Below are 15,952 nucleotides of genomic sequence, written 5' to 3' on the forward strand. Positions count from 1 at the left end.
CCTCCTAGAGATGCATTGAAGCAACGTTCAGTGCCTTCACGCAGAGCGTGGAGAAGCTGAACATTGGTTTTGCACATTGTGCAGCGCTGGACTATGAAGCACCTCTAATGATTGCCATTCGGTATTACTAGGCAGCAGTGTTTACATTGTAAAGCCTTCAGAACAACTATATTATGTTGTGGTGGCTAGTGTCCCTTTAAACATTTGGTTTATTTTTTAGCTGCCTCCTAGATTCAAAGCAAATGTCAAGCCCTGACTTTAAAGTACCTATTCTACCATATGAAAAGTTTGTGACTGATGCTCCTGAAATGCTCCGTGTATACAGGACCTGTTCATGCATTATCAGCTAATTAAACCTAGTTACACACAGTAACTAAATAGTAAGTGTAGTGTGTGTGTTTACATACATCAGAACAAATACATTTCTAATTGGCTTCCAAAATCATTCTATTGCAGCAACATAAATCTCTCAACGTGAGTTGTCAAAGTGAATTCCAAATTAACTGGTCAAAAAAGCTTAACTGGAAACATGGCTGTTTGAGAATTTTTCCTGTTCGGCTCTTTTTTGGCGTTAAATGTAAAATTTATGACGATTTTCACTTTAGTGAATAGATCTGTGTCTTTATACAGACACCATCTGTGCTGCAGATGTGTTTATATAAAGGGACACGCCAGTCCCCTATATCACTTCAGCTTACTAATGTACTTTAGGGGTTCATGGGTTGCTCTAGCCTCCAGGACCTCTTCTGCTTTTAGGAGTGGTCATAGAGCAAGCAAACTATGTTCAAGCATTTCAGCTTGAAACCAAGATATCTTCACTTCTGTACCAGGGTCTAGTTGCATCCCTAGCACAAGTGACAGGCAACCTGTAAGTCTATTCCAGACTGCCTGTTCTGTGCACTTGCAGGCAGCACTGAGAGCATACACCTAAGTGAAGTCCTGTTGCCAGACTCATGATGTGCCTCCAACCAGAAGTCTTCCATTTTCAATTGTAAACTATTCCATCTACCCATGACAGTGAATACGCTCTCCCTCCACCATTCAATACTTCATGTAGAAATGCATTGAGTTCAATACTTTTATATGAGAAGCCAATTGGTTTGCGGTGCTCCTATTGAAGGTGCATTTATGCTTCTCTACAAGAAGTATTTGACTGGACTGTAACAACTCAGAAGAGAAGTTGAAGTTCCGAAAAAAGTCGTGGAAGAGGTGGAAATGGCCTCTGATGTAAATTTTATACCATTTAAAGAAATCCTAAAAAATGGATCAAAGAAATATGCCTATTCACAGTAAGAGAAGAAAACAATTAGAGTAACCCATTAATTGTAGGTCCCCTCTGGCTTATGTGATAAAATGATTGATTTAAAGGGTAGTGGCACTTGTATAAAATACCTCAGCAATGCCTCCCACATGTCACACATGAGGGTTTCCTTCCCCACTAGCTTTGAACTATTAAGTGGAAGTGAGTACTTTCAACAGTGAAGCATTGAATTTGCAGAGTACAGCATTTGCTATGCATGTGCCATCGGTCCCCAGTGAGAAGCATTTGGATTGGATTGATAACTGTATTGAAGATCTCACTGTGGTGAATCAGGCTGCATAGCAAAGATGACAGGGAGTTCCATAGTTTTACCAATGAAAAAGAAGGGAGGAGTGCCCAAAAATTAACACATTAAACGTAGTCTAACATTGAACTATTACCGTCATTTCTTTCACCCAACTAAATACTTGTTAACCTTGAAATGATTATTTTCCTTTTCTAAAAAGGAACATTATTAGGAAAACATGTTTTTAAGAATGTAACTTCCAAATGACATTAAGTTTAATGAGTGGGTGTTATTTAACTGGAGCTTTGATAATTGGGTTAAAAGTCCATTTTGAGAATTATAGATCTTGTTCATTTTTCAGTATAGTCAGGAGATCGATTTCTCAGACTTTCCAGTGGATTCGTGAACTGTAATATGTGAAACCTTAAACAACAAGTATATCATTTCTCTAAAGACCTGCACAAGACCTGAAGAAATCCTTTCCCATTATATCAGACAAAAGTAAACGATATTTTACAAAATGTGTACATTTATCAATGGAATAAAATACTTGCTGTCAGCAGAAAGCATACCTGAAATAGTCGATATTAAAGGAGCAGAGGGGTGAAAAATGAAGCATCAGTAATGTTGTAATTTAAATAAAATCAAACTTTCAACATAAGTTTTATTTCTAACACCATTATTTGCCCAATTAATAAATTAAACATACAATGTATGCCACATTACATTTAAACAACCTAGAATGTTACAAAACATTACATACAGCAGATCCTCCAGGGCAATTTTGCTCCGCACCACCGACCCACGCTTCTAAGAGGAAGATTAATAAGAGAAAGCCTGAAATTAGTAGATTGTGTAGTTTCATAGCACCGGGTGAAAAGACCATGCAAAGAAATGTGGGAACTTTGCACCCAGGACCAGTAGACCAAGTACACCAGTTTAAATCTCTCCTAAGTTTTACTATTTCAATCAGAATAGAAATAGAACATGAACGTTTTATTGCAATAATCTGTATTTAAAAAAAATATATATATAAAAAAAAAAAAATACTGGAAAACTAGTTAAAGAAAAAAAAATATATAAATCTAATTTCCACATTTCTAAAACCAAAAACTTAATCTGCTCTTCTCTTGATGGCTTTTTTTTTTTTCTTTCCAGTGCTCTTTGAGATTCCAGATCTTTCTTTAGTAACAGCATTTCTTTTCCAGAACAGGCCTACTTCCATCGTCCAAGGCTAAGCTACCACCCTCTTCCTCCGGTACTGGATTTAATTTGCCTTTTGCCTCCAGTGATGCCATAAGGATCTTGAGCAGAGCATTCTCAGAGAGAAGCCTTTCTGAAGCAATTGCAAGCTCCTTCAGTTTATCAGCCAGTGTTCCAACTTCCCTTGTTTTTTGTTCATAGAGTGCTTGTAATTGTCCTTTATGAATCTCCAGGGCATTGTTGTGTTGTTCCAGTCTGTGTTTCTGCTCTTTTAACATACGCACATCCTTTTTCGCCTCTGAAATCTGTCCTGCCAGCTGATGCTGGGCCTTGTGCAGAACCTCAATTTCAGTCCTAAGTCGAAGGATCTCCCTTTCCAAATAGGAAATGTGATCGTCTTTATACTGCAGGTAGTGTTCGGGGCAAGACGAAGGTGTACAACTTGTTGTAGAAGGCAGCGTGGCATGTTGTAAAATGAATTTCAAGAGATTTGAAAGAGTAATCTGTTTATCATCTGGATACTTTACACTTTGGTCTTTCCTAGAAACAAAAGTATGGTTTAGAAGTAGGAGAAACTACTAGAAATCCAACAGTGTACATTTACACAAATACACCCACAAAAACAATTCACAAATTACAGATTTATGAAAACGTCCAAAACAACCAACGATAAAAGAGTGAGGGATCGGTGCCAAAAAAAAACAAAACAAAAAAAAAACGTATATGTAACATTTAGATGTTCTTACAATATTTTTTTTGGCACCGATTTATTGTGAAATGATTAAAAGATGTGGCATTTATTGCAGTGATGTACAAATAAATGGCGACATTACAAATTTAGATCTATTGGCACATTTCCTGAGTGAGGTGCGGGTAAGTGCACAGCTCAAATTATACACAGGATTTATTAGCACCAGAGCCTTCTACTTCTTCAATTGGTAAGTAAGTTAGAGTGGACAGAAACAGAAATCAAAAAGCATCTTTATAAAAACAGCACATGTGTATGTTTGGAAACTACTGAAGCAAATAAACCTTCCTGCTTGCATTTTTAGAAATGCCATATAAAGCGTTTTTTAAAAAACACAATCCCGGTTATTCAAGCAGAACTTCACTGCCCACTTCCTTTATTGTTTAAAAATATACCCACCATCACATCAAGGGTAGGCAAATGTTGAAGTGAAAAAGAGGTTATTTTCCTTATTTGTGCAATACCAGATTCAGCATGATTACAATAGAAGGTATATTTTGATTAGAAACAATTTACACATTTCCTACAACAGAGAATTTAAATAAAAAAAAATAAAACTGTATTTTAGATCCTATTTTCTGATAAGTCTAGTTATTTGACCGTTGAGTACCAGGCACTGTTTTAATTTTGTGTATTAAAGGTCAACTAATACTTGTGATCACCATTGAATTAATGGTAGCAAAAAAACTAAATTGCAGTTTTTAGCAAATCCAATGCTTTCCCATAGAGAAAGCATTGGATTGGCTAAAATCGGCAAGGGGTCGAGGTTAAACGCAGTTTTGGCCAATCAGCACCTCCTCATAGATGCCTTGAACCAATGCATCTCTATGAGGAAAATTCAACGTCTCCATGCAGAGCGTGGGAACGCTGAATGGCAGGGCTGCTTACTGTGCAGCACTGAACCAGGAAGCCCCTCCAGTGGCCATCTAAGGAGTGGCCACTTGGAGGTGTCCCAATGTAAACACTGCCTTTTCTCTGTAAAGGCAGTGTTGACATGAAAATGCCTGAAGTGAGCTATTAAACTCACCAGAACAACAACATTAAGCTGTAGTTGTTCTGGTGACTATAGTGTCCCTTTAATATTTGAAAACCATGTATAAAATGTTATAATGTGAATTCAAATACGGTTTAAATTGATATTTGATACACTGTGTAAGATTAGCCACACAAGACTCACTACATCAAAAAAAATGACCCATGACCCAAATATTTTGAATTAAAGGTTTCAAGCAAAATTTTCTCTGGCAATTTTTTTTTCAGAAAACTAGGAGCTATTTAACAGATCAGATTCTGAATAGGTGCTCACATCATTCATGCTCTGCTTTTTCATTTTCAGTCTGTAATGGTGCTTTCAATATTGAAAGCCAGTACGTATGACCAACTCTGCACTGACAAATTGTCAGATTTTCAGGTAGTAAGTGTCAAAGCCGCATATAACGGAACAAAGAAAGAGCAGCGAATGTTTTGACCCACTACTAGCTCTTTTTCAAGCTTGAAAAAGAACTCTTAGTAGGTCGAAACGTTGCTCTTTTTTGTTCCATTAAATCTGCCTGCGGCTTTGACAGTTTGAGTGCCTGGTGAACTTTTTTGTTGCCCTAACGTGATAGGATTGCTGGTCCTGCTCCGGTGCACCGGTGGCTGCTGGGATTGAGTGCAATTCCTATAATCACTTTTGAGATATTCAGGTAGTGACTACACTAAATGTAGACTGGCTGCCTCAGAGCAAATTTAAAAATAAATAAAACGTGTTCCAGAAATAGGACCTGTTAACTAGAATTTTGACACCTCAGAACATATAAATGTAGGATTCTAAAATATGCTATTCATTAAAAAATGCCATTGATGAAGGCAGAATATTTTGTCTTTGAACTTTTATGCCACAATTTGCAAGTTCTAGCTACCACCTGGGTTTTGCAAAAACTATGGGAATGTCACACTGGGAAAATGGCCTTATTTGTCCCATATCTCGGAAAATAAATATGAATTAGAATATCTAGGTCTTGATGCCTCTCTGGAGCCTATTAGCATTGGTCCCGAACTTTCTCAAACGTGTGGATTTCTATGATAGCATTATTTCCCATAAACTTCTGCACAAAAGCTAGTATTAAAGGGGAACTGGTGAAAGTGTCAACATGGAACACAGAGCTAGAAGATAGTCACCAAAACTGACAGCAATGCTACCTGTATACCATCACCTGCTAATGTGTAAAAAAAAAAAAAACAAAAAAAAAAAACACCTTTTCAGGTTTCCTTTATCTCTTTCACTATGCTAAGTTATAACTAAATATAATTGATCTTTTCCCTCCAGATTAGAGACCGTGCACAACAGGGTTATCCACCATGTTTTGACAGGAAAGGCTAGTTGGCACCTAGATTGTGCCGCGCAAATCAAGCTCTGAATTTCATGTGCCAATTTAAAATTTTCCAGGGTTTGGGGGGATATAAATGCCCAGCTGCAACTGTTTTCCAGGTACTTTTAGTTCTGTTGCAGTGTGCCCTCACCAGCCTTCCAGCACACTCAATGGCTATTAAGACATTTGTTGTGTTCTCTTCCCGACCCCCCCCCCCAGTTTTAAACAATTTATATATTTATTTTTTGCTCTCTTTTTTTTGTAGTATTTGTGGCAAAATCAAAAGCATTTGATTTGTCCCAATTGCAGTCAGTCTATGCCAGACAGATACAAGAACATTTGTTCCAAAAAAGCCTCTGATGAAGCTACAATAACAGATGTCCTCTTTTTATCATTGTTCCAAAATAGGTTGCAGCAAACCTTTCTTTTTGGATATTAGAGTGGCTGCCGTTACAATCAGCTCTTTCTCATGAGCTGGCAACAAATTATGCTCCTAAAAGCAGGAAGGGAAAACACTGGGAGGTGATCGATTCTAGTTCTGACTTTTAGTCCACTGACTATTCTTCTGAAGACTCAGCAGTCTTCGCTGGCCAAGATAATTATTTCCCAATAAAAAGTCTGTACAAACGTATTAAAGAAGTGCAAAGTTCGGATGGAAAATGAGGAGGACTCAAAAAAACATAAAAAGCTTAAGTCATTTTTATTCCATCTTAATTTAAGGGATCTGACGCTGAGAAAATGGAAATATCCTTCTAAAAACGCCATTATTTCAAAGCGCTTTAAGACTATAATTGCCATCAAAGAAGTAACCGAAAAAAATTGGAAGGACTTCCTAAAGTGGATGTCCCTCAGTCGGGAAAGCAAACCCTACCTGTAGGAGATTCTAGTAAACTTCAAAACACAATGGATAAAAGCAGAATCCTTGTTACATAAGCGGTTTTCTACTAATGCAGCTCAACGTAAAGGCCTTATTGCATGAATATTGGTAGCCAAGGCCCCATGTATCTGACTAGATTACCTAGAAAAACAATCCAAAGAAGACCAGTTAAAGATTCTACAAAACATTACAATGGCTTCCTTTCCAATTTGATGTTCTAAAACTGGTATCCAAAGCTATAAACCTCCGCACTGTGGCTAGACATGCAGGTTGGCTCAGAAACTGGTTGGTGGACTCTGCTTTAAAGCATACCCTTTGTGATCTACCTTTTGAACAGGGTAGACTCTTTGGGTCTTACCTGGATGATCTGTTAAAACAGATGTCAGAAGGGAAAGGCCTTGCCTGTAGACCAAAAAAAAGGGAAAGTGGAAAAATACATTCTTCTATAGAAACACGTCTCCCTACAGAGATTTGTTTCTTCTTGATGTGGGCCTACAAAAGCAGAGAGACACGTTTGATTATAGAAACAAAGAAAAGAATGTTCAGGATTGCAGATTTCAATGCCAGAGCTGTAGGAGGAAGACTCCTTGCATTCTCTTCCCAGTGGGAGGAAGCAACAACAAACAACTGGGTCCTTACTATTATAAGAGTGCAAACTCTGTTAAAGAAAAATGTACTAGAATAACTGCCTTCCACAGAAAAGTTTTCAGGAACCTTCTCGAGGCGGTTTCTAGTTCAAGAACCAGATGGGTCAATCAGGTCTATCCTAGAACAAAAAGTCAGTTGCATATCTACACAGATTCCTATTGCAAAGAGTTCCTCAGATTCTGCATCAAATGGGAAGAATAATTTCAACATTACAAGTAAGGGCCCTACGGTTTGGTATACCCTTAGCCCCTCGGGTATTTACCAAGATTTTGGTAGTCATAACAGCTATCCTACCCATATGTAGATGACTGGCTTCTAATAGCATCCTCAAAACACTTAAAAGACAGCCTATGTATGCCTAAGCGCAGGTGGATTTTAAATCAAGGAAAAACAGAATTGGTGCCCATGAGATTTTTGGTTCTCATCGTAGACTCCGTTTACGTGAAGGTATTCCTTTAAAGAAAATCAAAAATAAAATCTTCAGGTCCATTATAGTTCTACCAACAAAAAAGGCCTGTAACTTAAGAGACGCAACAAGGCTGTTGGGCCTGCTTACAATTACAATTCTGGCCATCAGCAAGTCCAAGGCAACAATAAGGCTTTTAAAGAGAAATATTCTGGCAGAATGGGACAGAAGAACTTCCCTTGACTAATTGATGAAAATTTGGCCATCCACCATAAGAAGCCATCCACCATAAGAAGTCATCCCAAAATGAAGGATTACCATCTGGAGTAACATGTGACAAAAAGACAACGGTACTTCAGGATGCCCGGAAGTAAAATTACCAAGAACTCAATGCAACCTGAATGGCTCTTCAAAGTTGTGTAAAACAGCTACAAGACACATCGTATTTAGGCGAGACAATCCCAGAAAGAAATTCCATCCACAATTGCTTGAAAACAAAAACAACCCCCTCCCTTCCACAAATTACAGTCATTACATTCCTCAAAGTGGGTACCGACTGGAGTGTTTCTTCCTTTTTCCACATCCAGCAAGTATTCCCTTATCCTCTCCCTCGAATCTCACTGTATATCAAACAATTTAGTAGAAAAACAACTAAATCATGTTCTTACTACAGCATTGTAAATACTTTTCTAAACTCTGCCTGTACTGTGAGATTTACACTCACTTTCCACAGATAAACAATTGTAAATTCTATGATGACATTTAAACATTCCTGTATTATCAAGCCATCTTTTTTCAAGATTGCCAAGATTATTTAACAGAAAAAATGTGAGCGAGACAAAATAATGCAAGGAGAACAAAAACATTGAAATCTAAACTTAAAGGAACACTATAGGATCAGGAACTCAAACATGTATTCCTGACCCTATAGTGCAATACCAACCATTTAGGTGGCTTGCCCCCCTCCCCCTTAACCCTCTCAGAATGGGTTAAAACTCATCTTATTTTCAGCTGCACGGGTCCGCCAGCGCTGGCCCCCGCCCCCTTGGCGACATCATAATTGCAGATTTTTAGCTACAAATCGTAAGTTTTGATTGGCTGTTTTGGCCAATCAGCAATTCCTCATAGAGATGCATTGAATTCGGCGTGGAGACGCAGAACAGCAGTGCTGCCTAATGTGCAGCACTGCACCAGGAAGCACCTCCAGTGGCCATCCAAGGAGTGGCCACTTGGAGGTGTCCCTAGGGACAATGTAAACACTGCCTTTTCCATTTAAAAGGCAGTGTTTGCATTATAATGCATGAAGGCAATGATTATACTCACCAGAACAACTACATTAAGCTGTAGTTGTTCTGGTGACTATAGTGTCCCTTTAAGGGTTTTTGGAGGAAAATAAAAAAGTTGATGTAATGGGATATATATTAAAGATATAATCCATTTCAATGATCCCCCAGAATGCTCCATATTCAAAACAGGCAATTCCAATGCCTTCATAAATTCATGTTGGGTTTGTATTTAAGTCTTTGTAAAATTATATAATTCAAATGTTGTAAGGCTTCTTTTTGGTAATTTTCAGTATTCATAATAACCATATCTCCTTTTTTAGGCGCATTTTTTTTATTATTTCAGTATGGGTTTGAGATCATCAATCTCAATGATCCTAGCCAAGGAGTTGTAGCTTCCCTGCTGAGACTGGCGCTGCAAAGGAGCAAAGGTAAATAAAATATATTTTTTACTCCCTGCAGGTGGGGGCCAGGGACCTTAGCAGCCAACAGGGCACTAAAGCCTTAGAAATACACATTTGTATTCCTAACGCTATAGTGTTCCTTTAAACGTACTGTCCTTTCTGAGGCTTCAAATCAGGTAAAAAAAAAAAAGAAAAGAAAAGAAAAGAAAAAGGGTGCAATAGAGGATCTAGGGCAAAGGTAGGCAACCTTCGGCACTCAGATGTTAACTAAATCTCCCATGATGCTTAGCCATCATTAAGGTTGTAAGAACATGCTGGGAGATGTAGGCCAGAACATCTGGCGTGGCGAAGGTTACCTACCCATGATCTAGGACACAGTGAATGTCTGTACAATTGATAATCTAACCACCTTTCATTTTTAGCAAGTTTACAGAAATACTTTTCTTAAAAAACAGAGGTTGGCCATCATTGGGAGCATATAGATTCAGTATAGTGATCAGATAAGTATTGCGTTGCACAGTGAGGATGAGAAAATGGCCATCGTGGTCTGCAAATTGCAGAAAAAGATGGGACATCCAATCCCTATGTATCACAGGACTTCATGTGAGTGCAGGCATTAAAAGTTAATTAGTCCCCTATATAAACCAAGAGATGCAGGTTGATTGTTTTATCTGATTTTATCTACTTGTAGATATATTTTTATCTTTTTTGTACCAATAAAGGAATCTTTTAATACCCTCTATACCTGGCATCCTGATTTTACCATATCAAGCGAGGACTAAAGAATCCTAGCTGGGGAATATACCACCAGCGCCCCATTCATCGAGCAGTAAGCCTGCTCAAAGAAATGTGAGTACATCTCCTCTACAGAAAATTGTTTTACAATTATTTGATACAGTGAGCACTATATTTGCTATTTTCTACTTTCTCGGTCCGGAATTGTTAACATTGGAAATATCTGGAGAAACTATCTACCACACATATCCCAGAAGTGGGGATCATTCCCCTTCACGCTATACACACACCAGAGCTGGATATAGCTCTGGTAAATGTGAGTAGAATAAAATCCATAAAGTACTGTATACATACCTCACTATATACTGTACCATTGGAGTCTTTCTTCTTATGTCTTACATGTACCTTTGGAATGACAAGAACCCAACCCTAAAGAACGTCTAATTTCATCCAGTTTGGCTGTTCTTTGCCATATTTGCCATATTTGTACCCCCAATACCTCTAAAAAAAAATTCCAATTTTTTTATTCCAATCTAGACACAACCAGCTTTCCATGATACTGCAGGCACAAAAATGGATATAAACCAGCAAAGGCATATCCATCTGCACCAAATATGCAATTTAATGAGAATGTGAATAAACACAGGTTTTACAGGTTTCTACAAACTGAAACAGGCAAAGTTCTTCCAAACTTGCACAGTAATTATTAAAGGTATACTCCGGCACCAATACTACTGCAATGCATTTAAAAGGGTTTGCCTTCATTAATATGCTGTATTGTTTTGCATTTTCAAATCTTTACAGTTGTTGTATAGGAAAAAAAAAACATTAAAAGTTTCCAGCATTCTCCAAATCATTTTATTTGTGTGTGCAAAAACTGCTATAATTTGAGCATACAAAAAAATGCAGACCATCAATGAGACCAAAATCTATAAAATGCATTAAAACTGTATTTTTGCCCTGTTTGTCCCTTAAAATATGTAGTCAGCTAAAAACTGTATCAAATTGGAAGTCACAAACAAATGAAGGATAGCTTGAACTTTATGTAACTGGCACAGTATTCAGCATGTGTACAGACTTTGTAAAATAATGTTTAAGTTTATCCTTTATTATTAATATTAATTGGTTTTTAAAATCAGACTTACCTATTCTGAGGAAATAGCAAGATTGTTGGAACACGATCAACCATAAACTCCCACGGTAGATCATTATGTGCAATGTTAATCCTTGAAAAAGCAAACACACAAAGTCAATATCAAAAAACTAAATACAAATTTAAAGGATTTAAATTTAACTTAAATATACATATATGACAGGGGGGGGGGGGGGGGGGCTACATGTGAAATATTCCAGCAGGGAGATTTACTATGAACTGAAAAGCTGGAATGAAGGAAAATAAAGTATTAAAGCAAAATTTTCAGCTGGTAAAAAGCTCTTACCTGTGAGCCATCTAAAACTGAACCGAAAACTCCCAAAAACTTTTTTTTAATAAAAACCAAATTAATCCATATCATTTTTAACAATTAAATATCAATTAGGAGCCACAAGTATGATTGAAAATCAATGCAAGTTGGGAAGAATTCTACACCCCATTCTGTGATCCTGAGATAAAAGTAGACTCGAGGTAAACTCTGGACATGTCACAGACATGAAAGTAGCCCACCAGGAGGACATAAATAAAATAGGGAGGGTGTGTGGGTAGGACTGTATTTGCCGCGAGGCAAATAAAACATTTGCCTAGGCGGCACTTTCAGGGGGACGGCAAAAACCGCCGCTGTAAGTGCCCAGACAAGTGCTTTGTTTGCCCAACATCTTGGGGGGGAGCAAGAGGTGGCCGGCTGGCTCGCAGTGTAGACTGGCGGCGAGGGAGCGCAGTCCTTGGAGCTCTTCCTGCTCCCTTGCGCGCCCTTCTGGGAGGTGGGGAGACGGAATATGACGTCATTCCGGCCCCAGCGGTGCGTGAGGTAGCAGAGCAGGAAAAGCTCAGTTCCCTTGCCACCTCTATTAAGCACCCACCCAGCCGAGCCCGCAGAAGCCAGCAGCCCCATGAGTCTGTCTGCCTAGCCAGCCCAGCAAGGAACTCACCAAAGGTGAGTGTATGAGAAAGTGTGTGCACGTCTGTCAGCGGGAGCGCGCGTGTGTGCCTATCAGAGTGTGTCAAATCAGTGAGGAAGTTTGTGTCAGTTGTCTTTCAATGAGTATGTGTATCGGAGAGTGTGTGCCTGTCAGTGTGTGTGTCTGTCAGTGAAAGTGTGGGTTATTTAAACAGTGTGTGTGCCAATGACTGTATCTGTCAGTGAGTGTATGTATTGTATTTGTGTAAGAAGATACTGTTTCCCACCAGCCTACACAAGAGATAACAGACAGAAAATGTCAAAACCATGGGAACTGGAAATTAATCATTATTCGTTATGTAGTTTCCTTTCGCATACATGATACAAAGTAGTCTTTCCAACTATTAAACGGGGAGAAAAAAAAAATAGAATTGCAAAGTTCTCAGTGCTACTGAGTTGCACAGAGTGTCAGTAGCAGACAAATCAACCACTCACCACTTAGGAGTGGAACTGCTCTGTGAACCCTGGTTTACGGTTTAAAGGACCACCTTAGGTACCCAGAACATTTCATCTCAATAAAGTGGTCTGAGTGCATTAGCCCTGTCGTTTTTCTCTTGCAATGTAAAAAATTGCCATTTTGAAGATACAGCAATGTTTACATTGCACAGCTAATTATAGCTCTAGTCTCACTACATTGGACAAGAAGACGAAGACGGGACAACCTACAAGGAGACAACCTTGAGGAGGGAGGGGGAGCAGGTTCCTGCAATGAGGGAGTATCGGAAACAATAGTTTAACAGAGTGAAAGCCTGGTATAAAGATAGAGTATCAGGGCAGTGAAGGGGTTAACCCTAAACGAAATGTGGTTGAAAGCAAACTGTTACAGCAGATAGTCTCTTTGTAGAGCTGGACATTTAGGTCCATTTAGACATTTCAAACAGCATCTCCGGTATTTAGATGCGGTTTGTCTCTTTTAAATCTTACATTTCTGCATATTGTCTCTTTATGCCTCTGTATACATGTATCTAGACGTATTAAGAGGAAATATGTAAAATGATCACTTTGTATTTCGTTCACTATTAAAAGTTATATTTTATAGTATATATTTAAGGCAGTGTTTCTTCTCCTTTTGCTTTCAACCACGGTATCGGAAACAAGGTTAACAAAATGCTTTTTTTAATATTTCATTTAGGGGGATGTGAATCTAAACCCAAATACAAACATGTATTCCTAATGCTATAGTGTTCTACATCGCCAATGATCTCGTGTTCCTTTAAGGAAGACAGCTCAATCCAAGTCAAGTGTGCACACCACATGTACAACTTGGAGAAAATGAAGGCAGGTAGCCCATGGTTGACAATTTACAAGTTGCTGAAGTTATAACTCACTCACTTATGACTTGGTGTAAATACAGCGCTGAAACAGGATTGTTTTTATTCACAAACACTCTAGTTTCATGGTTTGGAGTCATTATTTGCAGGTTATGATTCTTAAATATGTTGTTCCTTAAAGTGCAGCATTTTTCTTGGGTCGTAAAGGTTTTTACGCTGAACGCTGTATTATCAATTTTGTTGGGCTATGTACCAATTCAGTGGAGCATACATGCCGGTTCTAGTAATCCTATGTAGATGCACATATTTGCGTTCTAATTTTAACCTTTTTGGAAATGTTCGTGTTCATTACTTCACGTCAGCAAGGGTTAAAAGGAAGAAGCACATTCTAAAAATATGCCATATGTTCTCAATTACCAACGATAAAGCATATGTTCTCCGTTCAACACGCATTATTTACTGGTTATTATATTATGTGCTTTAAAAAAAAAAAAAAACGCACAAAGAAGCTGCATGAAAAATTTAAAGCCAGTAATTTTGTTTTCATCTAATTAATGTTATTGTTGTATTAATTATGCTGGCTATGATCACATGCATTCTACTTCAAATTGAAAGGTATTTAAAACACAATTATAATAAATCTATGTTAGTGACCTGCTTTTTTAGTACAGATTCAAACCTACTGCTTACAGAGGAAATAGAGAAAAACCTAACATTTCTACCAAAATATATTGATAAACCATTGGTGACACAAAAATGTAAAAAATACTACTTATGTGATTACTTTATTCTCACAGTGAAAATTTCAAGAATATAGATCAGACAGAGAAGTGTGTGTTAAAGAAATAATTGCATATAAAGTTTCTAGAAACATACAGCGTTATTCAGCAGAGAAAGAATACGAAGTGAATTTCAAATTTCAAATAAAATTAGGCAAATCGGAAAAATCACCCAAGTCAGATATGCTTCCAGTTCGGCAAAATTGTCGTGAAATTTAAAATTCACTTTGAATTTTCACATAAATAAATAACCTTGATTTTAGAGGTTTCCAGAACAGCACCAATGCAATGTATTACTCCCCAATGCACACGTTATGGCCGCAATGCGACAATTTTTGTGCAGATGCTTTGGTACACAATTGCAGCGACGTGGTTGTGCCGCTCAGTGTATGCTGTTCACCTGGCATAAATAGTTGTTTTACTGGTAAAGATATGGCATCCTCTGCCTGAAGAAGTTCTTGTTAGATTCTATAGAGAATTTAAAATAATAAATAAGTTAAAACATTTTTTTTAAAAGGCCTTGGGTGTTTTTTTTTTTTTTTTGCAGAAACCAAATAATTTATATGTATGTAAACAGGGTGTTGATCCAAAGAGAAATCTGATTGCCATTATGGAGTCAAAATTTTTCTTTTTGTGACATAACTGGAAATGATTACAATAGGGTTACAATAGATCTTTTAGATTAACAGCATTGAAGAATGAGCTTTAAGGTTGAACTTGATTGACTTAGTCAACTATGTAAGATAGCATACATTAGTAGACTGTTCCGGAATGTGAAAATGTAAAAAACATCTGCCTTTTACAAGCGACTAAAGTGACAGCCCCATCTACTTGTCCTGACACAAAATGTAAAAAGTGTGGGGACCCTGCTTAGACCTGGATTTTGGAAACAATATTTCACTAAACTCTGAATTTTCCCAGATTAATTCTGCAAGAAAAAAAAAAAAAGAAAAAAAAAAATGGAGGCCAAATTAGCCAATCTGGAAAAATATTCCAACTCCGCTAGTTACAAAAGGCTATTTTTTCTATTAGGATTTAATTTGCAAAATGTAGTTTAGAGTCTCACCCTGTGTCCTCCCCCGTAGTGTGTGAGATGTGTTTCAGCTGTATATGTGTGCACGCTGGCTGTCCTGCTCATCAACCCTTAAGCCAAATCAGGCTCCAATGCATGGAGCATATGCCTTAGGCCACGACCTTGGTAATTCTGCAAGGTCAGAGTGCATGCTGGGAGTTTGCAATTCACTCTGACAGAGCATGCCGGAACCACGGATTCGTAGTCTGCTGAGGTTTGCAGGTTATAGGAGTATAGCGATCACACACTCAGCCCCAAAAACCATCCTCTTTCTAGTAACCCTGCCACTTGCCCACAGCAGGGCTAAACGCCAACAAACCAAACCAAAAACTGCCTGTCCGGCGACCAGAACTACATGTACTGGGCATCGAGTGATACAAATTCAACATGCTTGGTGCTCGTGGGGCCAATTCTTACAACATCTAGCGTACTCACTCATTCACTAAACAGCGGTTTCAAGGGAAGAAGAGCGAGATCTCTCAGTGTTAAGCGGTCATACTACTAATTTTTGCCT

General features: G+C 38.1%; 1 protein-coding gene across 1 annotated transcript in view; it reads right to left on the reverse strand.

Moving 5' to 3' along the window:
- Positions 1 to 2,692: 2,692 nt before the first annotated feature.
- The window catches only part of TXNDC11 (thioredoxin domain containing 11), a 66,063-nt gene continuing 52,803 nt past the window's right edge, over positions 2,693 to 15,952 (reverse strand). Inside the window, exons 11-12 of the mRNA XM_063430290.1 lie at positions 11,348 to 11,428; positions 2,693 to 3,290 (exon numbers count right to left, since the gene is read on the reverse strand). Coding sequence (XP_063286360.1) covers positions 2,732 to 3,290; positions 11,348 to 11,428 — 640 coding nt within the window. The 3' untranslated portion in view covers positions 2,693 to 2,731. The remainder of the gene's footprint in view (positions 3,291 to 11,347; positions 11,429 to 15,952) is intronic.

The sequence above is a fragment of the Pelobates fuscus genome, chromosome 8, assembly GCF_036172605.1.
Source record: "Pelobates fuscus isolate aPelFus1 chromosome 8, aPelFus1.pri, whole genome shotgun sequence".
Taxonomy (NCBI): Eukaryota; Metazoa; Chordata; class Amphibia; order Anura; family Pelobatidae; genus Pelobates; species Pelobates fuscus.